This window comes from Limanda limanda, chromosome 11 (genome assembly GCF_963576545.1).
Source record: "Limanda limanda chromosome 11, fLimLim1.1, whole genome shotgun sequence".
NCBI classification, from domain to species: Eukaryota; Metazoa; Chordata; class Actinopteri; order Pleuronectiformes; family Pleuronectidae; genus Limanda; species Limanda limanda.
The window spans coordinates 27,514,322-27,540,979 of NC_083646.1; the positions used below are offsets into that span (position 1 = coordinate 27,514,322).

A 26,658-nucleotide genomic window follows, 5' to 3' on the forward strand; every position below is an offset into this window, starting at 1 on the left:
TGAGTTCTTTTGACCAATCAGGGTGGGAGAAATTGCTGCCCCGCCCATCTTATTGGAGCTGTCACTCCCAGTTTTTGTTGCCTTCAAAACAAATTGTGAAAAACGGATTGTGGAGCATTTGGCTACTTAAGCTACACAAGGTAAAATAGGCTGTATGGCAAAAAACATTGTATGATGTTATTTATGTGGCTTGAGGCTCATTTGGAATGCTCAATTTATGGTAAATATGCAATAATAACATGGCAATAAATAGAAAAAACGTAGCTATGCCTTGAGCATAGTGTAACATTTTCACTCTGAAAACATATCGGAAATATCTTGTTGAAAGCAGACAGTGTATTTATCCTAAAATAATGTGTATTTGGAAGAGTGATGCAACATGCGACCGCGATTTATAAGCTCGAGTGTACAATTTACGAACGGCCATGAAGGCAGCATTTCTCTTCCAGTAAAAACGGGCCATATGAGGTGAACCTGTCACATTCGAGTCGGTGCTCCGCTAACGGTGGGTCTTATTCTAGGATGATATCAGCTAGCCTGTTGGCTAATTTAGTTGGTTAACGCAGTCTTCACGGGATTTGAATATCTAGCGTCTGATCAGGCCGGGGTTGCTGGTGCGGGAGGAGATGAAATCACGGTTTCCCATCATGTGCAAGTCGTTCCGTTATTTTTAGCAAGCACCGCAGGCTAGCGCGGCCAATGGTGGCCAGCACAGCGTGACTAATCTGTCTGTTGTTTGAAAAGCGATGCAAATGGAGCAGTGGCAGGACGCGGCCTCTCGGCAGGTCGAGCTGCTGACACGCCGTCTAAATGAACTGTTGTCCAGGGGCCTGGAGCTGCTGCGCACCGAGCTCGGCGTGGATCTGGGTTTGAAGCCCGACCTCATTCCGCCATGGGTGATCCTCTTAGCGGCGTGTACCGGGCTGGTGCTGATGGTCGCTCTGTGGGCCTCGGTCTGCACGGGTCTCTTCAAGAAACGACCCTCTCACAGTCCCGTGGACGACGGCATTGAAGTGACGCGCGGTGTCAGTAAACCTGTAAAACCCGAGGACCCGAAGAAAAAGAAGAAGAAAGCAGAAAAGGCACGTAAACCGAGCCGGTCTACACCCTTCACTAGCTCGCTAACCGTACGGCTAACGAGGCTAGCTGTCATGCTAACATCTCATTGACAACTGCAGCTAGCCTACATACTGTCACCCCAGGCTAGTGTCCACGCCTGGCCACGCTAGCCTGTGTTGGCGTTACATACATTGACAGTAACCAAGCTGGACTTTGCAATGGCTCTCTTCATGGTATGTTCACATGTTCTTTCCAGAAAGCCCAGTCTAATGGGAGAGCTGTCTCTGAACCCCAGGACGAGGAGGAGGAGGTCATCGTGTCGGAGGAGACGGTGCCACATCACCCGCCCCCGGCACCAGGAGTCAAGGCTGAGAAGGGTGCAGAGGTAATTTTCTGTCCCAAAGACGCATGGCTACACATTCACTTCGGTGGTGTGACCTGAACAGCTTTGTGTCCACTCACTGTGATGGAAATGCCCTGGTTGGTCGTATACTTGCTGCTATTGCCTATAACTCGTATGATTCGTGTTTTTTCTGGCATCCTTTGCAATAAAACGCGGTACCACAGACAACGCCACGTTTCCTTACTGTCACTCTGCAGTGATGTTACCAGACCAGCTGCCAGTGTTGGGTTACTGTTTTTAACCTGCACATGCAGCAAAGTCCTGTATCATGACTCCTGGCCTAGAGCAGTACACTAATGCAGCCTTTTCCTAGAAAGCCACACTCATACCATAGAATGACCCAAACTGCTCCTGAAGCTGCTGCAATTTCAGAACATGTAATAGAATAGACTGATGAATGATTCTTACAAAAGAGACCTGGAACAGATTTAGATTCAGTGTTGGATGTAGTTTCACTTATAAATAGATGTGGCTGGAGCATGCCGACTTGAGTGACTGTCCATGGTTGGAGCATGGTTCCGCTTGCCCAGTTGCAGAGAAGTCATGTGTGCTGTGTACTAGTGTGTCCACTGTAGCCTTTTTCCAGGGTTTCTGAGGGGTCTTCTAAAGTTTAAGAAAAATTAAAAAACCACAATTTTAGAGCTTAAAACAAGACCAATGTGGAACTGATAACTACGAACACCCTGGTCAGAAATGATCTCAGTACACTTCAAAGGCTTTTCGCTACTTCTCTATCTTCAATTATGGGCATGTATAATTAATTCAGGGCGTCGGATATTCCCTCAATCTGTCGTACTGGATTAAAGTCTTAAATTTCAATCGTCACTATCTTAAAAAGGTCTAAAATGTAACTTGTTGAAATCTGCAGATATCCTGCCTCTCCATTTAACTAAGCCCTGTCCCACTGCCCAAGTACTTTCACACATACATTAGCGTTCATGTCGACTTAAAGACAATTTTTTTGTCTTCTTACAGGTAAAGAAATCCAAGAAGAAGGCCAAACAGGCTGTGAAGGAGACTAAGACAGTGTCTGCACATGGCAAAGAACCAGAAGAAGGTGAAATATTCTGAATCATGTAATTAAGTTGATTTATTCAAAGTTATGTCTGGACATATTAAGTCACCTTTTTCAGTTTTTGTACATCACAAAGGGATGGATCAGCTAAAGTTTGGACATATTTTCTAACAAGTTTGAATGTTCTTTTGTATGTTGACTTCTTTATCCACCATTCTAAGACATATGGTATAATGGGACCAGCCAAAGACTGTGCCTGACTTTTATCTAAGGGAATTACATTTTGATTTCATCCAATGCATCACCATGCATAATCTATATCATATTTACTTCCTTGCAGTATGTTGCAACTAATTCCACGCTGCATTTACACTGACATTTTAGGCACATGGGAGACCAAAGTCAGCAACAAGGAGAAGCGTGAACAGCGCAAGAAAGACAAAGGCTCTAGTGATGGCTCAGCCAGTCCTGGAGGAGGGGACACGCCTCTAAGCTATTCTCCAGAGCAGCCCAAGGCCCCTAAAGCCCCGGTTCCTGTGAACCAGAAGAAGAAAAAAGGTGACTTCATCATGGATATTTTTTAGTTTTACAATTGAGAAGAGGGATGAAGTTTATAATCAACTTGTGTTTTTTTTACTTGTTTACATGAACGCAAAGCACTTTAATTTGGCATCTAGAGAGAGATCTGTGGAGGTGGTTGTTGCATTTATGTGGTCTCTTGTTGACTATACAAACAGCCATTAAGGGAATTGAAGTGAGTCTTGAGTGACTTTTGCTTGAAATGTGTGTCTGCGTGCATTTGAACGCTCTCCTCAAAAACATTCTCAAATAGATGGCGCACATATTGACCTTCATCTTTTATTGTCAGGAGAATCCACAAAAGTGAAGACAGAGAAGGTGGAAGCTGTTGTACCTCAAGGTAATAATCAGCTGAGAATGTTACAGCCATTTACATCATGGAACATTTAATTTATTTACACATATTTCACCAAGAACACTGGTATTTGTACTCTGGCTGAGTGGTCATCTTTTGGTTTTAGTGAACAGCAGAGAGGTGGCAGCGGAGACTGCGTGTGTGACGGACATGGCTGTCAATGCTCCTGCCCACGTTGTTCCTCAGATGTCAGGCCCCTGGACCACCATTAGAGAACCAGTGTCACTTTGGAGAGCCGAGATTGATGGTAAAACATTTTGTCTCGTTACGACATAACTGCTGAATCAGAATTCTATTGATTGTCAAGTTTTTTTGCAGGTAATTGGCTTTGGTGCTTTGGTTTATAACAAACTTATTATTAAGTAGAGGACTAAGGGGAACGATAAAGCAACTGTAGAATTAAGTACTGTAATACAAACTACACAACAAAGGTATTAGTGTAATATTATAAACTTTTTAATAGCACTTAATAAAGCAGTAGGTGCCTGATGACCTCTGTCAGCTGCACTTTGAGAAGTAGGAATGCGCTGGCAGATGTGACCCATCTACATTGAATTCAGTTTCCCTGTCATAGTTATAAAACTGTGTTTCAGAGTCGTGGACTGTGATTGACAGAGGACTGCCTGCCACAGAGCTTAAATTGTCTTTTACTGGACTGGGAGTTGGTGCTGCTGGTAAGTATACAGTGAAGTGATGATGTGGCTCTCAGCACCAGATGGCATCGTTTACCAAAGCATCACATGTGCCTGGCACGTTGAGTCACTGACTTGTGTCTCTTGTAGAGCCACAGGCTGTGAGCGACCTGCCCTGGATCAGTCAGCCCAGAGTGGACGAAGGGTGGTCTGGCCTCAGTAAGGATATACATTTAATAGAACTCTTGCTTAAAAAAAATGTTTATCTAACTTCTTAGTTAACTATACACCTTTTTTTTTTTTTTTTTTTTTTTTCTTCAGATGGTGGTTCAGTCGACCCCAGCTCTGACTGGAATGCCCCCTCTGAAGCCTGGGGAAACTTTGAGGAGCCTACTCCTGAGCCGGCTCCTGCTCAGGAGCAGTCCCTCCCTGAGCCTGTCAAGGTTAATCTTCTGATCACAGTCACTATACATACACCCAGGCTTGAAGCAAAACTAAACATTCTTCTGTTTACCTGGAAGCTTAAATAGTAACAAGCCTGTAGTTGATGACTCCTCTGGGCTTAGGCCCTATGGCAGCTGTCTTGGTTCTTCTATGCTGCTTGTAATAGTGACTCAACAGAGTGAAAACACACAGGAACTTTGTTGTTTTACTTTTTTTTAAGGCTACTTTATAGTTGCTGACTTCTCAGGACTATGTGGATGTGTAAAAAACATGTTTTTACAATTTTTTGGGGGGAAAATACATGTAAATGCAGGTATTTTGCAATGCATCACTTCATCAGTGCTATATTTTAGATTGCCACCAGATGGTGATAAGTAAGCATTTTAAAATCTGAGACCATGCGTAACTCAAATTCTTTTTTTCCAGTTGTACATTTTTTGGTGAATCTGAATTGTTCAGCTTAAAATGCCATATGTTTGTTACTCTTTTAACATTTGGATCTGTTTCTTTCTCTCTGACTTGTATGTTGTGTTTGTTTTCCTCAGGATGATGACGAGGATGAAAAGGACAAGGGAGAGGCCGCTTCTGATGGAGCAGCTAAAACTAAAAAGAAGAAGAAGAAGAAGAAGAAGGCTGGAGAGGAGGGAGGAGCAACTGACCAGGTAATAGCTAATGAGAAAACCCCTTTTCTGTTCTCTTTGTCCACGTGCTGGAAAGCTATCTACAACATCTTTCAGTCTTCCACGTTGATTTGATCTGGAAGTCACAAGGTCAAATGTCAACTCCGCTTGTGTCTTGTGAAGGGCGAGGAGCCAGAGAAGGAGGCAGCACCTGCAGCCTCAGTGAAGAAACAGCCACCTCTTCAGGAGAAACCTGCTGCCATCCAGCCTGTCAAAGCAGCTGCTGCTGAGGTCAGTGGAGCTTATTCTTGACACAAGAGCATGTGTATTCTAAACATGTTCCCCTTCAAGATCCACAAAAGTCTTCCTGCCATGTCATCTGAATATTCTAGTCTAATCATGGATACATACATTTTCAAATGCATTCATTACGTTTCTTTTAAATACTGCAATTAAAAAATGGGGTTTTACTTTTCTTGTTAGGCAAGAGTGGAGCGACCAGTGAAGGACAAGATATCCCCCCCAAAAAACGTCACTCAAGTGCCACAGAAGCCCACTGATGGAGAGACCACTGCCAAGCAGAACAGCCTTCCTGCTCCAGCTCAACAGAGTAAGCACATTGGGCGTCATTCACCATTATCTTCTTAAGATTCTTTCTAAGAAAACTCTACATTAGAATTGCAAAATTGTTCGCATCTGTGTTCTTGAATTGATTAATGCCATGAATCCTAAGTTGAAAGCGTGTGCCAGTTTTTTAGCATAGGTAAACGCCCCGCTAATGCCTAGAAAAGGGCATAAGACTGCAGTGCCATGTGCACACCATACAGTTTATGGTGCACAGACAGAACTCACATTTAAGAAGCCAGGAGTGATTGAACAAAACTCTGGGGAAAGCACCGCATCGGAGTTGAAGTTTTTATGTTTAACATTTTTTATTGGTTTTCCTTGGGTACTCAGCACAATTATACAATTATAAACACAAATCTGATGGATATACCCCTACCCACAATACTACCCACCCACCCCCGGCCAGCCTACCCCATGCAGCAGAAGTACCTAGAATGTGTATATATATATATATATATGTATATAAGCATATTAAATTATTATAATACAATACAATACAATTACATACATCACTGCTGCAAGACAAAGAAAAGAAAAGAAAGAAAGAGGGAAATTAAATTAAAGAGACTAAATAATAAATAAATAATTAAGTAGAATAAATAGGTAAATATAATTTTAAAAGAAATAAAAAATAAAAGGAGGGGGGGGGGGGTTGCCATCTAATCTTCCTCTTGTAGTGGGCTTTGTATGCTCTCATAAGGCCAATTTATGCCTCTCCGTTTTTTCTTTTACGGACAGATAAGACCACCCTATCCGTCGTGAAACGCCCTCTCCGAATGCTCCGGACAGCTTTTCGTACACGTCTGATTTTTCTAACTATCCGTCTTCATGTTGGAGACCCGACGGACTGCTCTTGGCTGTGATTGGTCCGCGAACGACATAATTTCCGTATGACGTCATTTCCGTACGACGTCATTTCTGTTCGACGTCATTTCCGGCCTCAAACGTCCTGCTTGACAGCTAACCCAAACACAACTATGATTCTACGATTAATGTGACGTGTGTGTTAATCCAGCGGAGTTGTCCGGCTGACGGTGGCTCGTTCGAGCACTGAGGGCATGTGTGTACGGTCACATACGGTTATAACGAGCTTTCAAAACGGTGCTAGCAGGCTAGGCTAGCGGGCTAGGCTAGCCACCATGCTAACTGCGGTGGTAACAGTGCAAGAACCCGCCGTCACGACTTTAATTCCACTTCTATCATGACACTGTTTCTATAATTCCGTCAGGTTAGAAGCAAACACTGGGTAGTAGTTAGTGCCGGGAGTCCCTGCTGACTGTGTGTGGAAGCTGGGGGGGAGCTAGCTCCGGGTAGCTTCTAGCTACATGTAGCCTCAAGCAGATTCAAGCTGTGGAATCAGCAACACAGTTCGGAAACAAGACCGGGGAACCGCTGCGCTAAGAAACGATTACATCAGCATCTTGACACGCTGGGTGTCACTTTATTTAGTTCTGTTAGTTGCCATGGTTCAGTTTGTGGGACGCAGGCTAACATGTAAACAGAGACACGTGGACGTCTTCTTCCCAAATGGGGTAGGCTTCTCTGAGCTCGTCTTCCGTTGCGCCACCTATGGGTTTGGCGGGGAATTGTTTTTAGACGGATAGTCGTCGGAGAAGTAAAAATCAAAAAGGCTCTTTGCCCTCCCGCTGAGACCTCTCCGAGAAACGGATACGTAGAAGTATATAAGAGCCTATAGTACGACAAAAAGGGGGTCCAGGTTCTCTCAAAGCTCTGTATGGAACCTTTCAGAGTATATCTGATTTTCTCCAGTTTCAGGAAATACATGATGTCTCTAATCCATCTACTTAATGTGGGGGGTGTTTGCTCCTTCCATAAGAGTAGTATCAGACGTCTGGCAAGCAGAGAGGTGAAAGCTATGACAATATGGGCCCTGCCTTTAAGAGGACGAGTTTCGTCAGTGAAACCAAAAATGGCACATAGTGGGCTTGGAGGGATGGCCGCACTAAACATTTTAGAATAAGCATGAAAGATGTCTCCCCAAAATTTTCTGAGGAGAGGACAAGACCAGAACATATGTATGTGATCAGCTTGTTGGCTTTTACAGCGGGGGCATGAGGGGTCAACATCAGGGAAGATCTTGGCAAGTTTAGCCCTGGTCCAGTGGACTCTCAGGATGATTTTACGTTGAATTAGACTGTGTCTAGCGCAGGGGGATGATGTGTGTACTAACTTTAGCGCAGCCTGCCACTGATCCTCTCTCATTACCTCGCCTAGGTCCTCTTCCCAAAGTGTTCTAGTTTCTTGCAGTGACTGGGGGGAGATGCTGCAGATTTGATTGTAAAGTACTGAAATTAAGCCTTTACGGTGTGGAGACAAAGTGAGAAGATTGTCAGTTGCGTTATCTGCTGGTAAATTTGGAAATGAAGCAATGTTTTTCTGCACAAAATGTCTTACTTGGAGATATCTAAAAAAATGTGATTTAGGCAGGTTGAACTTCTCAGAGAGTTGTGCGAATGATCCAAATCTGCCATGAAGAAAGAGGCTACGTGTGGAAGTGATGCCCTTTTCCATCCAGATTTTAAAAGCTGAGTCCAAGGTAGAGGGTGGGAAATTATAATTATTGGCTACTGGGGTGTGAATTGACATTATAGACAGGTTGAAATGTTTTTTAAACTGCGACCAGATTCTAACTGAGTTAAGAACAATTGGGTTGGGGAAGAATCGAGTATGTGGGGTCGGAGGGGACGGAGCGCATAAGACAGAGCGCAGGTGGACCAGGCCGTCTGTGCATTCAAGATGTATCCAGGCCTCGCTGCTGTCAGGCTGAAAGTCCTCCATCCAGAACAATACTTTCTGGATATTACAGGCCAAGTAATAGTGTATAAAATTGGGCAAAGCCAAGCCAGCAAGCCCCTTGGGTCTTTCAAGTGATTGCCTTTTAATCCTGTGTGATTTACCATTCCAGATGAAAGACGTTATGCAATGGTCCAATGTTTAAAAAATGTTTTTCCTTATCAAAATGGGAATGTTTTGGAAGAGGTAAAGAAATTTTGGTAATACAATCATTTTAATTAGGTTAACTCGACCGACCAAGGAGAGCGGCAGGCTGGACCATCTCACTATATCTTGTTTACACTTTTCTAGGAGCACTCCAAAGTTCTTTATAAATAGCAGTGAAAAAGTGGGTGTGATTTCTATTCCGAGGTATTTGAATCCCTTCTTAACTACTTTGAATGGGAAATGTGATGGGGAGATTTGAGAGGCAGCCTGATTGAGAGGGAACATTTCACTCTTCTGGAGATTCATTTTGTAGCCAGATATTTTCCCGAAATTATTTAGAGTATTGACAATTGAGGGAACTGCCGTTATGGGGTTAGATGTATATAGTAGCAAGTCATCAGCATAAAGGGATAATTTGTGAGTAAGTCCACCTCGCACTATGCCTGAAAACTCATCAGATTGCCTAAGGGCAATGGCTAACGGTTCTATTGCGATGGCGAAGAGCAGGGGCGAAAGGGGACAGCCTTGGCGGGTGCCTCTACCCAGGGGAAAGTATTCAGACTGCTGACCGTTGGTAACTATTGCAGCTAAGGGTTGAGCATATAAAAGTTTTATCCAGGATATAAAAGCTTCACCAAATCCAAATTGCTTGAGCACTGAGAACAGATAGTTCCATTCAACTCGGTCGAACGCCTTTTCGGCATCAAGTGAAATCACCATTTCAGGAACACAGGTTGACGAGGAATACACAATATTTAGGAGTCTTCTCAAGTTTGAGCTAGAGTGTCTTTTTAAAATGAAACCTGTCTGATCAGTGGATATTATTTGTGGTAGTAACTTCTCCAGTCTAGCAGCCAGGATTTTAGACAGAATTTTATAATCACCATTCAGTAGAGAGATAGGGCGATAAGAAGCGCATTGTAGCGGGTCTTTATCTTTTTTAGGGATAAGTGTAATAGCAGCTTGTCGTAGGGTTGGTGGAAGCTCTTCAGACAACAAGGATTCATTAAACATAGCTTGAAGCAGTGGAGATAGTTCAGGTGCAAATTTTTTATAGAAGTCTGAGGTGAAGCCATCTGGGAGTTGAAGTTTTTATACTGTGTAGTGGCTGTAGTGGACATAAAATACATGGAATGCAGTTATATACGTTCAGTTGAAGTGGTTCTGGGAGAAAGTCGCATAATCGAAGTAAACAGTTTGATCTAAGATTGATTTGAAGTCAAAAATATAGTCAAACACAGAAGGCTAAAGAAAAGGAAAACCGGAAAATGCCGGTTCAGACAAAGTGTTTTGAAGAATATTCGGGTTCATGTCCTGCGCACCACGCAGGACCTGAACCGCACCGTGTGGTAAACTAAAGCTGTAAACTGTGCAAGGAAACCTCTAACTGGGTGCATTATTAAAGATACTAAGGTAGGCCTATCATGATAACAAACTGTTGGATGACATTTTGTTCCAGAAATTACTGTGATAAATTATATTATTGTCATAATTTCGAAACCATTTCATATCACTGATATATTGATAATATTATAGCATATAATAATATCCCTTTCAACCAGCAATTCACTTTGAAAAAAGAATATTCAGTCTGACATTTAAATTAGATTTAAAATATTAATTTAACTAAATATCACAAAAATAAAATAAACCACATGCAACAAAAAAAAGAAATAACTCTTGATAGACTTCAATTGCTCTGAAGTCTATCAATTTATCATGTTATTAATATATGGTGTCGGATCATGAATACGGACCGTTCCAGTCACTTTAACACTGATGTTCTGGCTCTGCACGTCGCAACATGAGACGAGTGATCAGGTCTTATTAACATATGATGGGTGTTGGTTTTTATTAGTTTAAGTTAGAGCCGGTCAACCTAGCCCTAGGTGTGACCCTCCTGATGTGAAACGATCTATCACACGTTTGTCTGACCAACCATCCTCTCCTTTTTTTGTTTCCACAGAAAAACCTGAGGAGAGCCAAGCACCCAAACCAGCAAAGAAGAAGAAGGCAAGGAGAGAGACATGAGATCGAGTCCCCTTGGTAGACCTCTTAATGCAAAGAGCTTCATATCCTGTTTATGCAACATCATTTGTGACAAGGACTTTGAACTAGGGTCTTCAAGAGGAACATAACTTGAACACATGTCTGGGAAATGAGAACCATTTTTATACACGTGGGGTGTCCGTCAGTGGATCATTGAAAACTGAACCTAGATGCAGTGCAATCTAATGTAATGCGGTGTTAATGATTTTAAGTACACATTTGATCATGATTCTGTCTTCTAATTCTACTGAATCAAATAACGGATTGAAGGAGCTGTATTGTAATCATTAGACCTGTTGAAAATACTGATTGTGTGTAGAAAAATTTACGTTGTTGGTGGCTAACGACTGGAGTGTCCTTTGTAGAGAATGAAAATGGTCAACTTGCATCAGGTCACTAAGTACCCGGGCCACCATGTTGATCTGGCCTTTGATTTTCAGTCTTTTATTTTTGCTCTGAAATTTGTGAGGCATGATGGTACAGTGAGCACCGATCGGTGAAAAGAGCACAGATCAAATGTATAACAGTTTTGGCTCAATGGGGTGACATTTGTGACATAAATGAGACATGAGAATCATTAGGCACAGAAAAGGGAATCTTGTCTGCTCCGTATTTTTGCATAATTTTATGTGACTACAACATTTCATTGACTTGGTCCATTTGGTTTGTCCCTTATCTGACATTGTACTGCAGTGTGTCAACAACTGTCTTTGCTGTTTTTACTATCTGACTGCTTTGTGGCTGGAGCCGTGCGGGAGCCTCTGATCGTATATGTACCACAGTGTCACTGACCTCTTCACGATGTTCCACCTGTGGTTGATTTGCAAATCTTCAGAAACTTTTGTAAAACTTGTTTGTAATAAAAGAAAAGCTAAAGCCATATGTAAAAATACTAAATAAAGGCCAGTTTTCTATGGCAGGCTTCTTTGTGTTACATGGTTTGAGTCAGCAGCTTATAAGAGGTCCTGAGTGGTGCAAGTGTGCATAAGATAAATCTCCTTGAAGTGCCCCATAGAAACCGTCCACTGTGTAACTCGTAACAACGTAATGTGACATATTAACAGCTAAATTGAGCCTCCATCATTCACAATGTATATACTCAACCTACAACAGCACAGTTTTATAGGAAATATTAAAAGAAAAGTGAATTGATTTGACATATGGGCTAAAAGTAAGTGAATTCAGTGGGAGGTGTAAAATGTGATGGGTAACATCTCTGGATTTGATCCCATCTTGTCTTTCACATGGTCCAGTGTATTTCATCAGCACGGAAACTAAATGTTCCCGCTGATGAAATACACTGGAGCTAACGTCACGATTAAGAGTTAAAGCAGAACAAAACTGGAAGCCGTAAGTTTTTGTTATAATAGAATTGCAGAAAGAAATTTTTAGGCTTTTATTTGTGGTGGTTGAAAGAGTCAAAAACTAGAACTGAAGCTCTGACATGAACTCAAGAAAAACATTACAGGATCAATTTATCATGTAAGTATTTGCCATATATATTTTAGTGTAAGTGATTTAAATGTCTATTCTACAGTCAATGTTGCAAAAAGGGGAATTATTAAATTATGGAGAAATTACTTTCCATTCTAAGTCGACCAAGTGACAGTATACAATGGCCAGTAAAACATTTACAGACTAGGCAGGCAGAATGGTGGGATTTTTTTTAAATATATCAATTATGTATATATATATACATAATCGATTCAGCAAAAAATTTGTTTTAATGAGGTACTTCAAGTCTTTATTTCATAGAACGTTAACAAATGTATTAAATGTTAAAAATATGTGGGCTATGGTGGAAACTAGTAATGTGAAAACCACACCCATGTGTAACAACAATGTTTTAAAACATACGTTGTCTTCAGTACAGGTTATATATCAGTATAAAAGCGAAAATTGGATATATATTTGTATGACAAATCGCAAAACAAATATCAATCAATCAATCAAGTTTTATTTGTATAGCCCACATTCACAAATCACAATTCGTCTCATAGGGCTTTAACATTGTGTGACATCCTCTGTCCTTAACCCTCAACAAGAGTAAGGAAAAACTACTAAAAACCCTTTTCACAGGTAAAAATATGTAGAAACCTCAGAGAGAGCCACAGGTGAGGGATCCCTCTCTCAGGACGGACAGAAGTGCAATAGATGTCAGGTGTAAGAAAACATCATCAGGATTTTTAGCAGCATCGATGAGGGTAAACATTTTTCAATACTATGTGTCAGGCAGTCCCGCTGCAATCACAGTCTCTGGCCAGCAGCCAGCAAGACCACGATCCAGCATCAGGATGGGATCCACTATAATCCACAGTCATTGTCCACCGCCGCCAGTTAGAATCCATTATCAGCTGCCGCCTCGGTCGTGGTCCCTCATCATCCGATGCCAACGCGACAAAGGATCCTCCATTACAACGACGATCAGCTGGCACGATACAGAATCCACCGAACTGGATCCACCATTGCGACCTCTGACGCGCGATCCACAATCATAATCCATGGTGCGGCCACAGCTGTGGCCCTGCATCCGCGGGCGCTAAGGCACAGAAACTCCGGGAAAGGGGTCAGGTTAGTAACATGTACTGATCAGATAAGAATTATCTTGATGTGATAAATATGGAGAAAAGGAAGGAGAAGCAGGAAAGAGAAGCTCCGTGTGTCTTGTGTCATAAATTCCCTGTGCGTCTTAGCATCATCAGGGGTTTTTGCCATTTAATCAATTTTGGAACATCGCACTAATTAGCTCTAACTATAAGCTTTATCAAAAAGGAAGGTTTTGAGTCTACTTTTAAACGAACAGAGCGTGTCTGCTTCCCTAACTGAAAGCGAGAGATTATTCCACAGGAGTGGGGCTTGATGGCTAAAAGCTCTGGCTCCTACTCTACTTTTAGGGACTTTAGGGACAACAAGTAAACCTGAGTTCTGGGATCGGAGTGCTCTAGTAGGTTGATATGGAACTAACATCTCTTTAAGGTAAAGAGGTGCCATATCATTAAGGGCCTTGAAGGTGAGGAGGAGAATTTTAAATTCTATTCTAGATTTAACAGGAAGCCAGTGTAGCGATGCTAATACTGGAGAAATGTGCTCTCTTTTCTTAGTTCTCGTCAGGACACGTGCTGCGGCATTTTGGACCAGCTGCAGAGTCTTTAACGACTTGCTGCTGGAGCCTGATAATAGTGAATTACAGTAGTCCAGTCTCGATGTAACAAAGGCGTGGACTAGTTTTTCTGCATCTTTTTGCGAAAGGACATGTCTGATTTTTGAGATATTACGCAAGTGGAAAAACGCGGTCCTAGAAATGACTTTTAAGTGACTATTAAAGGACAAATCAGGATCGAAGATCACTCCCAAGTTCCTGACTGTGTCATTGGAAGCAAGGGCAATGTCATCTAGCGCAGCTATATCATTAGATAATGTATCTCTAAGGTGTTTAGGGCCGAGTATTATAACCTCTGTTTTATCTGAGTTTAATAAGAGAACATTTTTCAATATCAGTGTCTTACTTTGAAAAGGACATTTCCTGTTTGCCTGACGCTGACTTGACGCGGTCTCGGTGATGAGCGGCGCTCACTTCGGAAGCAGTCGGGTCCCGTTCGTCATCCCTCGGCGAACTTCGACGCCCACCGGACGCTCCCTGGAGAGCGGGCTCTCTGTCCCTTGATGCCCGGCGCAGTGTTGTGAGACAGCGGACGCGACGATGATGATCTCCCCGTGGGACCGCTGGTACTCCACCAGCTGCTGCCTGTGCTGCCATGTCCGCACAGGAACCATCATCCTGGGAGTCTGGTACATGGTGAGCACCGCCTGGTCGTTAGTCCCGCACTGTTCCTGTAGACATGATCCAGCAACACTACCACCAGGGAAAAAACCTCAGTGCGTATGATGGATTTAACTGTACCAGCCTGAGCAACTCTCATTTGCACAAGAGGAGTTCATTCTTTTCCTTTAAAGACCATATCCTAGCAGAAGTTCTCAGTTTGTTGTACTTAAAGTCAATGAGGTAGACCTGAGTGTAACTGAGGCTTCTGTGAGTAAACATGGAGATAAATTATTACTTCAGATGGAAAACAACTCATAATGTTGTTTCACACAATAAGAACATCAACATCTATGTATCCTCTTTGTTGCACTGTTAAATCTTAATGTGGAGTATATCAATGGGTTGGTCTTTTAAATGGGTGTACATGAGAGGGTTAACTCATCCAAACCAGTGGAAGAATCCTCGCTCTGCTTCCTATGAATAAATTAGCAGTGGGCCTCTTCAGGTAGCAGCCTTTGTGTCAAGCTGCCAATTGACTGCAAAGAATTTTCCATTGCATTCACCTGATCAGTGGGGATGTATGAGTCATCTGCTAGTGTGCTGCAGCAGTCAGACCAAAACAAAAATGTGCCTGGACGCAGAACTTCTAATTTAAGATAACTAAACTATATCTAGGGATAAGGTTAAATTGATCGTATTTAGGGCTGTCGTTGCTTATAGAGAGGGACCTCTTCAGACCACCGGGCAGCTTATTGAGATGAATCCATGAGTGCCAGGTCACAGGTTTAGAAAGCTTAACATGTCAGAATACATTCAGCATCTGCACCTTTTCAAGCTCCTGTTCCACCTCCTCCATCTCCTGTCCTTATTCCCCCTGTCTGTCTGTCTGTCTGTCTGTCTGTCTGTCTGTCTGTCTGTCTGTCTGTCTGTCTGTCTGTCTGTCTGTCTGTCTGTCTGTCCGTCCGTCCGTCCGTCCGTCCGTCCGTCCGTCCGTCCGTCCGTCCGTCCGTCCGTCCGTCCGTCCATACTGTTGCCTTATCTTTATCTGACCATATGTCCCTTGTTTCTAAGCTCATCAATGCTGTGGTTCTACTCATCCTGCTCACAGCCCTTAGCGATCCTGAGCAGTACCACCTGACCAGCGCTGAGTTGGCTAATGACCTGGATGTCATGGATGATGCCAGTAAGTAGCCCAGAAGGCTGCTGCTTCACAGCAAATGTTACATATGTAGTTCAACAGTTTAGTGAGGACAGAATAGCAGAGAAAGTGCCAACAGAATTATAATTTGTGTAATGTAATGTAATGTGTTTTTTCGTATCACATCGACTCATCATTACGTACTATTTTTTACAAAAGTGTCCTCTTGCTCATCTGTATCACAAAAACCCATTATATATTCCATATGTATGCATCTTATTGTGAAATTCTGTAAATTATACAATTTTTATATTCATATCATATTGTATATGATTTTGAATTTATATATGTGTGTGTGTGTGTGTTTATTTCAATATCTCCTTATAGTAATGGACAAATAAGTCTCTTCAAAAATAATTATTCTGTAATATACAGTGAAAGGGTTAGGGTTAGGGTTGTATACAGGGTATACAGGTGTATATTATGTACATATTCTATGCACATTTTCTTACTAGATTCTTTAGTTTATTGGTAATTTTATGGCATCTACCTCATACTCACTATCTGCTGCTGTAGCAAGTGAACATCCCTGGTGTGGGATCAATAAAGCTTCTCTTATTTTAATATATTCTCTAGTTTTTGCTACACCTAATTACATTCAGTCTGGTAAACAGCTTGTCTTCACTCTGCAAGAAAACCCCACTAGCCCCTTTCTATTCTACCTGAAACCAAATCTCTTAAAATGACCGTGACAGATGACTTACGGTAATCTCTGCTTGTGGGGTTAAAGGTTCAGTCGTGTTGGCAGGCAACCGACTAATAGAGGGATGTAGTATTGTTGTTAGAGGGACCTCACACATTTGTCTAGACGACATGCAGCCTTTCTTTTTGGATCTAACAGCCAAAGCCACAGACACGCAAACCTAATGAAGAGCCTTCTTAACAGACCAGGTGTAAACTGGAGGAGACTGACTGGAGTTGGCTGCTGGTGACCTCTGATTGGGAATGACTGTTATGTCCCAGCTCCAGGGGATTAGGTTTACCGTGCCCTATGATCCATTAATCACAATCAGATTTAGAATTAGAAAGCTTTGTTATCATTGCATGAGTTTGTACACGGTTAATTGTTGTACAGCACCTAAAAAACGATACAGACAGCGCATACATCTGACCACATTGATAATTAATAAACAAATAATGGAAGAAAGATAAAGGCATCATATCATGAACATGGGCACTATACGTAGTATCAACAGGGGATTGCACTTCACAATAGTCTATGAGTTTGTCCTGAGATATTATGATGATGCAGAGGTGGTGGCAGTGGTAGGGGCTCAGCCTGGAGGTGCAGGCTTTACAGGCCCTGTAATGTTGCTCTGATCTGACAAACAACTAGATGAGCTGACAGTTGGTGTGTGATAATTTACTCTCTCAATATCAAATGACTGTCCAGAGACTTGCTGTAAAGCAACAACCGACCGCACAATAATTTAACTGATGATTGCAATGATTAATGAAGACTCTGCCCAGATACAGTTGATCCTGCAATCAAGAGACAAATCACCTTGTCACCAGTTGTCAGAAACCTAAGAGACAATGGAGTCAAAGCAAAATACACATCAAATTTACAGTAATGTAGTTAGGAAATAAAGCAATTCTAGCTCTTCTGGTTAAAATGATCTCAGTTTTACTGGATTTTTGATACTTTTGCCTTTTCCACTAATTTAAATAAATAGTGATTAATTTTTACAAAGGTGAGATTCTGTCTGCTAAATTAGATACGACCTATAGGATGTGGTACATTGCCTCTCTGTACACTTCTAAATGCTTTAATGTACAAATATGATTCATACTGTGACTCAGAACTGCAAAATATCCACCGTCAGTTTACAATAGAAAATGTAGTTCATGCATTTTACTGGGTCAGATAACTGATCTTCCATCAGATTCACAGTCTTTACTCAGTACTGACACATGGTTTTTGATTTTGCCTGCTTCTATCATTATGTTACTGAACTGTGAGTTGTGTTATGTGGAGTTGATATGAGGTTAGGCTGACATGAAGCGCATCCATCAGTAAATTCCTTGTTCGTCTGACAGATGCAACATATTATTTATCTTCAACACACAATTTGTTTCCCCCAGATCAGCAGGACATAATTTATAAAACATTGTCAGAGATTTGATTTGGAATTGAATGTACCTCAACCAAAGTAACTAAACACAGACTGAAATAAACCCAGATGATAAAAAATATTTATAATTTATATTTTTTCCCTCTGCTTCAGACATGTGCATCGCCTCAGCGATCTCTCTACTGATGATTCTTATATGTGGGATGGCAACATATGGTGCATACAAGGTAAACTACTTAAACAATGCGTACACTTATACACTGAATGTGTTAGTCTGAAATTATGTGTAAATCAGAGACCCTTCAAGTGTTTACTTCTGTAACATGGTTACATGGTTTTCAAACTGTTTAAATTAATTATTAATGTAGCTATTATATTGCCTACACTAAATCTGTTTTAGAGTCTTTGTAAACATAAGAAATCTCCAGTGTCATTATTTGAACCACAACATAATCTCCTCATGACCCAGTTTGAGGAATGATTTATGTCCACTGTGTCAGTTTGAAAGCTCAGCTTGATTCTCTGCTCTCCAGATAAATATATCAGCCTATCCTAAATGAATATCTCTGTTTCAGCTGCGAGCTTCTTGGATCGTCCCATTTTTCTGCTACCAAATATTTGATTTTGCTCTCAACACCCTGGTTGCTGTCAGCATTGTGGTTTATCCAAACACAATACAAGACTACCTGCGGCAGCTGGTGAGAAACATCAGGTGTTTTCCTCTTACAGAGTGAAGTCTTTGACATCAGCCGGCAGGATATTAACACATGTGCTTTACAAAGGTTTCTGCAAACATCTAATTTTTCATTTCACACGTCAGTATCAGCTGCCTGTGCTGTCAGATGAGTGGTTCTCTTCACATGAACTCTGATGCTCATTGAGTGTTGTTTTTCTTATTTGTGTGCAGCCTGATAACTTCCCCTACAAAGAGGAAATCGCTGCTCTCAGTAATGTCTGCCTGGCCCTCATTGTGCTGCTCTTCATCAGCTGCATTCTCAGCTTCAAGGTAAAGTGTTCTAACCTAAACTTTGTCCTTATGTTGAGCAGGATTTATCGGAGCAGGATTTATCAGAGGGTTTTGGCAAGAGCCATGTATCACACAGCAGATACTGTTGAATTTGAAAGTAAGAATAGCACTAATCCCACGTTATGGCTCTGTGTCTAGCCATCGCAGTGAGACAGTGGGGCAGAATGCATACAAAACATGCTCTGAAACTGAACCAGTTAAATGGTATTCAGCCATTATTACTTTTGTCTTTTAGCCCTGTGCATTTCCCACTATGACATATCCAAATGTCCGCTCTAAAGCTCTGTTCCTGACCATAGACATATACCGTAGAAGAAGCTGGACAACATGTGTCCACTACTTCCCACGATCCAGAAATTAAGCTAAGATACCCCTGATATGAAATCAACCATCTTGTGCATTTGGAGCCTCAGCTGTCAATCATCTTTTAGCCTGTTTTATACCATCAAATAACTAATTAAAACCAAGTGGAAAAATGAGCATTCAAACATACATCAGTGAGATAAGATTTAAATAAATATAATGAACAGAAACCATCTTTGAGAAAAATGTACCTGGTGTGGCAATGGGGAACACTCCAGCTTCCTTTGTAAGAAGCAGTCATGTAATCTGTCTTCTCTGGTCCTGACTAAAATATCTGTAGGATGGACTACTGTGACATGCGTTGCATACATTCATGCACAGAGGATGAATCCTAACGACTATGATGATACCCTGACTTATTATCTAGCGCCATCAGCAGTTGATCTACGTGATCACACACCTGCATATACATCAGTAGTACTGTTGTGTGTAGTTGTGTGTAGCTTAGCATGCTCACATGCTAAACTAAGATTGGGAATGTGGTGACCACTATACCTGTTAAATATCAGCTTGTTAGTGTTGTCAATGTGAGCATTTCTATGCTTATAGAGCCTGAATGCTGCTAGCATGGCTGTGGGTTTATGGGATGGATGAGTCGGGTTAGTTTAACTAATTTGAAAGGGGTTTGACAAAGACAGATGATCTTTGTCAGATTCTGTATGTTGTTGTGTGTTGTTTTTGGTGGTGATGGAACAGCAGTGGATAATAACATGTTTTTATCCTCATTGATGAGTGGGTTCAAATTTGCAAAGACCATGTATTAAACTCAGATTCTGTATCTAGTTCAGTTGTGGGGTCTGCCCTGATTTCAGACTTATGGAATGATTAGTTTTGCTCAATCAATATCATAAAAACTGTAAGTATTGTTTTCAGTGGACTGGGAGGTAAATTTACCTCACAATCTATTGTTGCTAATGCATATCTAAAAATCCCTGAGGAGACTGAGCTTTTTAATTGGGTTACTACTGAAGTTAGAAAGCTCAGTGTGGCTTTGGTTCTTGTTAGTGGATGGATGGAGCAGATGGTGTTGTGCTTGGCTGGACAGATCCAGCAGCAAGCTGCCTGCTGAGGGCTGGGGAACCTTGCTTCTTTAAAGTGATTATCTCAGTCTCAGGTAGATGAAACAACAAGCAAGAATTAAGTATAATTTAATTTTAGTTTTTTAGTGAGAGTTTCTCTGAAAAAGATTTTGGTAGTTTTGAGATACCACTATGAAACAAGCCTGTACAATATGACTGAAATCATATATCCATAAATAGGTAAATTAATTTCACATATCTATTATATTTTATCAAAATATAAAGCATTTCCAATTTTCAGCTTATATGAAATGACTTCATGAAAAGGCCCATTTCTTATTACATTTTGAATTATATACTTACAAATAAAAGGAATATGCGATTATTTTTCTCCATTTATTTAGCTTTAATATTTAAGTTTGTACAAACGTTCACAGGGCATGGAACAAAATATATACTATGAATTGACCGGATAGTATTAGAAGCAGCTTGGTACAGTAATTCAATATAAATGTTGAAAATATAGTTTTCTTGAAAGTACAACTCTACGTCAACTGTCCTACAAATGTACAATATAAAGATAAAGTGTATTTATTCATTAGTTAACAAATTTGGTACCATTAATAGGACGGCCGTGGCTGGGGGGTAGAGCAGTCGTCCTCCAACCAGAAGTTCCTCGGTTTGAATGCCAAAGTGTCCTTGGGCAAGATACTGAACCCTGATTGGCCCCTCTTAAAAAAAAGTGCTGCCCATGGATGCACTGTATGAATTTGTGTGTGAATGGGTGAATGACAAAAATGTACTGTAAAGCGCTTTGAGGGGTCATCAAGACTAGAACAGTGCAATATAAATACAGACCATTTAACATTTAATAGGTTATATTGAATTTTCATGTTATGCATTTCAAACTTCTCATCTGTATTTTTCTCTCTCTGCCCGGTATCAGGCTTACCTCATAGCATGTGTGTGGAACTGCTACAGATATGTAAACGGCCGAGGTTCTTCTGAAATCCTGCTCTACGTTACAACCAATGACACCACAGTAAGTCACCTCCGATGATCTTCACTGTACATTCGACCCAATCCCATTTCACCCCTTGGCCCTACCCCTTGGTATTGCGTGTTCACGTGTAGGGGTAGGCTGTCCCAATACCTGTTGGGTAGGGCCAAGTGTGAGGGCTCTATACCTCTATACCTCTCCAAACTGAGATCTTTTACACCCTCACTTCAAACCTAGGGATTGAAAAATTACTAGAATGATTGTAATACCTTAGTTTAATATCATTTCAATGTATTGTGGTCATTTTCTTTACTTAACTGCTCCTCGAATAACAAAGCATTCTGGCAGGGTTTGTAGAGACCACTGAAAGCAGCCTGTGACCTCTTGATTCACAAATGAAATAATGCAGAGCATGCAAGCTTTTACATTTCAAATGTCATTGATTCACCTGAATCTGTTTACATGTTATTAGGATATTATAGGTTTGTCTTTGACTTTAGTAACTGCAAACAATAGCATTGGTTTATTTAAGAACTCAACACTGTTATTACAATGACATCCCCGTCCCAATTGGTAGGGGAAGATTTCAACCACTTCTCCGTGTGACTGCGTTTCAAGGGGCAAGATAACCCTCGAAAACAAGGGGTAGGGAGAAGGGGTAAAATGGGATTGGGCCGAAGTCTCATATTACTTTCATGACTTCAGACTAAAAAAAGTACCCTCCTAATAATGAACTAGAGCCCCATCAATAATTTAGTCATTTTATCAACCTATATCAATGGTTCAGATATATCAGCATTGGGAGGCAGGATTTTTTAAGGAATATTATACAGAAAAAAGGTATTCCTTCCAACCAACACGAGCCCTTTGGGCAGCTGAACAGAAACAATCAAACGTAAAGTAAATGAATTGTCTGGGTGCTCTCACCTCCGCACTAAAAACCTGCGCATTCCTCTTGTGCTGTATACAGTTGGACAAATACCTCTCTCTATATTATACTATTTATGATGACAACAAATGATGCAAGAGTCGGCAGATATTAATGAAATATTGAATTGAAGAGGATTGAACGAGAAAACAAGAATGATAATAATAGCAACACTACTAATAATTATTATTATTAATTCATTAATTAAGGTGATTATAATAACTGTTTAATTAACTAATTAATACAATCAATAACCTTTATTTTTCTTCTTTAAAAACAGGGTTTATAAATTGATCTGATAGACAAAGTAGAGATGGGATAGGCAAGGGCAATGCAAAGGTGCATTCCCACTGATGAAAACAAATAATAGATAAGAAAACATCACTAAGCAGTAATTAAAAATAATAGGGAATAATACAAGGAACAGTAAAGAATTAATGAGAATGACATTTCATAAAAGCAAATAAATACTATTAATAAATAAGTTAATTAAAAGCATATGGAATGCAGAATGGCACAGTGAAGAGCGTGTACCTCCACCAAGGCCCAGCAATTCCCTTAAATTATTTCGAGCTGCACCTAATTTCACACATTTATAGATACATTTTTTAATAAGAGAAATGTGAAAGAAAGAGTGAAAAAAAGCTTTTGCCTAATCCTGCGAACAATCTGATCAACCAACAAACCAACCAACCAACATACTAACGAACCAACCAGCCAATAAACAAACAAACAAAAAGTTTGTGGGAGTTACCTGTTCACCGTGGGTGCTGCTGGAGTTTATTTCTCATTGCTCCCAGGTGAGCTTGAAACCACCAGGGTTGCCCCTGAAAGAATAAGGCTAAAACTGTCTTATAAGCAATGAGAATACATGAAAATTACACATGAATGTAATAGAAATACAAATGAAATCAGAGTCAGATCTATTTTTTCTCTTATGATAGGAAAGTTTTTCTATAAAAACATTGATAGTCACACAATCAGTGACTTTTTACCTGCTGTCCTTCCTGCTTTTAGCAGCTGTAACAGTGATTTTTAGTCTGAATAATGTGTCTGTACTTCTCGTATTTTTCTATGTATTAGTTTACTTCTTGTTGTGAAATATGCCGCTCTGCTGCCAGTCGGTTGCCTATGTCAGCGATTGGTCACATGTGGTATACACTGGCTCTTTATGTGCACATGCTCATATCTACACTAGGAAAATCTGGGTTCACCTATTGAGTTGATAAACAGCGCTCTGTGACTGCTTATCCTGAATGCGTTTGCTAGGTTTAGTTAAGCCCGATAACTTGGGATGTTGACTTTGCTTCATAGTCCTGGCCCCTGCAGCTTCTTTCATGTCTAAAGGCAGCTAAACTACTCCTGTGGGGAAATGATTTCCTCGTTCGATCCAGAAGTTACGTTTTTATCATCTGTGCAGGTTTGCTGTGCTCAAGCCAGTCTAGCAGCTGTAAAGTCATCACGTGAAAGGGGGGAAGGAAGTTGAACACTGAGATGTCGTAGTAGGGGGTTTTATATGGGTCAAAGTAGGACGGATGAATGAAGAGACTTGGAAGAAGAGATGAGACTCCATGCTGGCAAAGCCATTATGATGGTAGCTAAAGTACAATAGTAATACAGTGAGGTCTGTCTCCCTGTACTGGGATCTCCTATCGGTGTCCTGTTGTCTGGATCTGGCCCTCAGATTGTGACTAGCCTGTGCCCACACATGTATAATAACCACTACTTTGCCAGAAAGGAGAAGAAAAACGAGGCTGTAAAAACATTAATGACATGTTATGACTATCTGGAAATATGGAACAGTTAAGTGGTGAGCTGTGAGCTGCCTGCTCCATTAAAACTGACACCTGACCTGGTGGGTTTCACAGGTATTTTGAGAATTCTGTTCTCTTCAGCCGGCAGCTTAAGACTCCTCAGCGTGTAACATTCCACACCATTTGAAGCAATCTACTATACTCGACAGCTTTATACTCTGTGCGGCTTCATGTGATGTTGAAAGTAACAGAAATGTCCACATAGGCTCATAATGTGTAAAACACCTGAGCTGTAAGGAGAGAAGCAGAAGGCCATTCTCTGACTTCCTGACATCATTAGTGAAAAGGGCCAGAAAAACACTGCCCCTTCATTTCATAACATTTGCCTCACCTTCAATAAAGGCTCCCCACAGATCACACGCATGTTTGTGGCTTTTGGACAGCAGCTTGCATGGCAGTATATCACTTATACAGTGGTTAGGTTGATGCTAATTCATTCCATATGAGCCTAATTCCCGGACATGTTGTACAGAAAGGTCACTCACACAGTCAGGTATTATTTTTGGTATCAAAGAAGAAATATATTTTTAATAATAGATTTAACTCACAGAACAGAATTAGTATAATTTTTCTTGAAGCTTTGTAAAGATGGAAACAGGGTTATCACAATGGGAAAGTGCGGAGGGGTGAATCTTTGGGAAAGTAACTATACAGCGAAATATCACTGCGAAACTGCATCTTCTATACAAATGCAACCGGAAATATGTTTTGGGGTAAAATATGTTTTGGGGTAAAATATGTTTTCTGCAATGGGGAGGATTTTATTAATTTACATATTTTACAAATATTTGAAAAAATATTTAATCTTACATTAAAATACCAGCTTGTAGTGACTGCAGCATTATTTTACGATTATATTTTTGTATATTTTGGAACTCACATTACTCGGTTTCATGTAAATTAACAAATTAAGTTACTGCAAACTTTGTCTGTATGAAACCAGACCATTATTTTGGTCTAACCGTAACCAAAGAGCTTTGATTATACCTAAACATCCATCTTCTTGGAAATCCACTGCTGTCACAAAATAGGATGCCACATTCATTAAAGAATATGTTATCTCTGAACACAATACAACCAGTTATCAAATTTCAATCAGGAGAGACCTCAACTGTAGAATAATCAAAATTTGAATGCCATGCATTATAAAAAAAGAGCGATGTGATAACAATTGGTTTTGTTCAGTGCCGAGACCCCGCTTGATGACATTAAGGTTGAAAGGGGGTGTGGCAACATAGTATAGGACTCCTCCCCCTAGAGGCCTAGACGGTGGTGCTGGTCATCTATGGTGCTGGTTGATGGGACCTTCAGTCAGGAAAGTCTTCCTGACTGAATTTATGATAATCTTCATTTCCTACTAAATGTATTTGCTGTGCAGAAACATCATTTCTAGGTTACAGGTTATCAGAGATTCATCAAAATATGCCCTGGCAGTTTAACTTTGTTTCCTCTCAGCTCACAGCTCAACTGTGGTCTCAACTGTGACTATGTATCAAAGAACAGGACACTGTGTAGAAACATGTGTCCAACAGAAACTGTTACTCATTTGTGATGCAGATGGAAAGCTATTTGCCAAATTTAGCAGCAGTCGTCTTCTTTACTTTCTGTCTGAAGAACAAATAATAGAAAATGATGAGTGAATCTGTCAATCTGTGTACAGTTTTAAAAGTTACCTGCTATGTTTTTTACAAATTTAAGTGTCCTGTGTCTTATTCATCATCCACAGTCTCTATGTACTACATTCCCTCTTTGTTTTGAGGCAGTTTATGCCTGCACATTCACAGAGAGTCTGGCTAAGGACCCAAAGTACATCTTTGACCATTGATCATCAGCTCTTGTCATTTGTCAGCACACTACAGTTTATCAGGAAATCACTGGCGGATCTAGGATTTTTCTAAATCAGGGACCATAGATGGACAACAATTTACAGAGAAGGGCCAATTATATGTTCAACATCCATGTACAATTCCGGATTCAATAAGTTGCACATATTATGTCATTCCTTGTTTCCTGTTGAGCAAAAGCCACACATCTTTGAATATGGTTTGAAAATGGTTCCTTTTTGAAGCACAAAGTGAATTTCACATTTTTTAAAATATTGTAAGTAGGGGAACTAGTTTACAAAAAGATTTCTGACAGGACAGGGGCACTTCAGGGGCCAGTGCCCCCCCTAGCCCCGCCCCTGAGGAACTCATAAGGGTTTTATTTTTTTCTCTGGACTCAGGAATTACATATTTCCTTTACTCCAAAACTATTTTTTTACACTTGAATTCCTATGTTTGGAATTTCACCAGAGCCGGTGTTTCATAACATTATTACGACAAAAACAAGCTCAGAGACAGAACTGTCATAACACTGCAATTGATCTTACTGATATTGAATTATTCTCGTCTGGTGAAAGAACCACGAATACGGACCAAAAGCTGTTTTTCCTCTTCTTCCCTCTTCATCTTCAGGTGCTGTTACCTCCGTATGATGACAGCGTCAGTGTCCCTCCCAAGCAGGCTCCTCCACCATACCCCACTGCTACAGCATGAAAGCATTCCCCAGGATGCGGCTGAACGCATCCTGTCGTTCATAAAATCCCAGAAAATATTATGCACCACACTGCCTCTCCATTGTACAGTGGAGCTACGCACACATTGCAGTACACCTCACACATGCACGTACAAGATCATGTCACACACATTATGCACACACCACTACCTTACTATAACCTCTCGTCCC

At 40.8% G+C, this 26,658-nt stretch overlaps 2 protein-coding genes across 2 annotated transcripts; both read left to right on the forward strand.

The window, feature by feature from the left end:
* The first annotated feature begins 463 nt into the window (after positions 1 to 463).
* On the forward strand, positions 464 to 11,660 carry LOC133013535 (protein LYRIC-like). The gene is made up of 13 exons (XM_061080507.1): positions 464 to 1,082; positions 1,316 to 1,444; positions 2,438 to 2,519; positions 2,862 to 3,035; positions 3,346 to 3,396; positions 3,518 to 3,658; positions 4,005 to 4,085; positions 4,194 to 4,262; positions 4,365 to 4,486; positions 5,033 to 5,149; positions 5,291 to 5,398; positions 5,591 to 5,717; positions 10,662 to 11,660. Exons 1-13 carry the CDS (start codon positions 747 to 749, stop codon positions 10,724 to 10,726), a joined length of 1,602 nt encoding a protein of 533 aa, XP_060936490.1. The 5' UTR covers positions 464 to 746; the 3' UTR covers positions 10,727 to 11,660.
* Positions 11,661 to 14,444: 2,784 nt separating this feature from the next.
* LOC133014712 (lysosomal-associated transmembrane protein 4B-like) lies at positions 14,445 to 26,468 on the forward strand. The gene is made up of 7 exons (XM_061081974.1): positions 14,445 to 14,540; positions 15,579 to 15,690; positions 17,934 to 18,007; positions 18,356 to 18,478; positions 18,688 to 18,786; positions 21,136 to 21,231; positions 26,388 to 26,468. The coding sequence occupies exons 1-7, from the start codon at positions 14,445 to 14,447 to the stop codon at positions 26,466 to 26,468; spliced, it is 681 nt and encodes a 226-aa protein (XP_060937957.1).
* The last annotated feature ends 190 nt before the right edge of the window (positions 26,469 to 26,658 follow it).

Bases quoted from the DNA above. Each gene is read 5' to 3' on its own strand.
- LOC133013535 (XM_061080507.1), top strand. From the start codon at position 747: ATGCAAATGGAGCAGTGGCAGGACGCGGCCTCTCGGCAGGTCGAGCTG. The intron at 1,445-2,437 runs GTAATTTTCTGT...GTCTTCTTACAG, and splicing joins AGGCTGAGAAGGGTGCAGAG to GTAAAGAAATCCAAGAAGAA. The intron at 4,086-4,193 runs GTAAGTATACAG...TGTCTCTTGTAG, and splicing joins ACTGGGAGTTGGTGCTGCTG to AGCCACAGGCTGTGAGCGAC.
- LOC133014712 (XM_061081974.1), top strand. From the start codon at position 14,445: ATGATGATCTCCCCGTGGGACCGCTGGTACTCCACCAGCTGCTGCCTG. The intron at 18,008-18,355 runs GTAAACTACTTA...TCTCTGTTTCAG, and splicing joins CAACATATGGTGCATACAAG to CTGCGAGCTTCTTGGATCGT. The intron at 18,479-18,687 runs GTGAGAAACATC...ATTTGTGTGCAG, and splicing joins AAGACTACCTGCGGCAGCTG to CCTGATAACTTCCCCTACAA.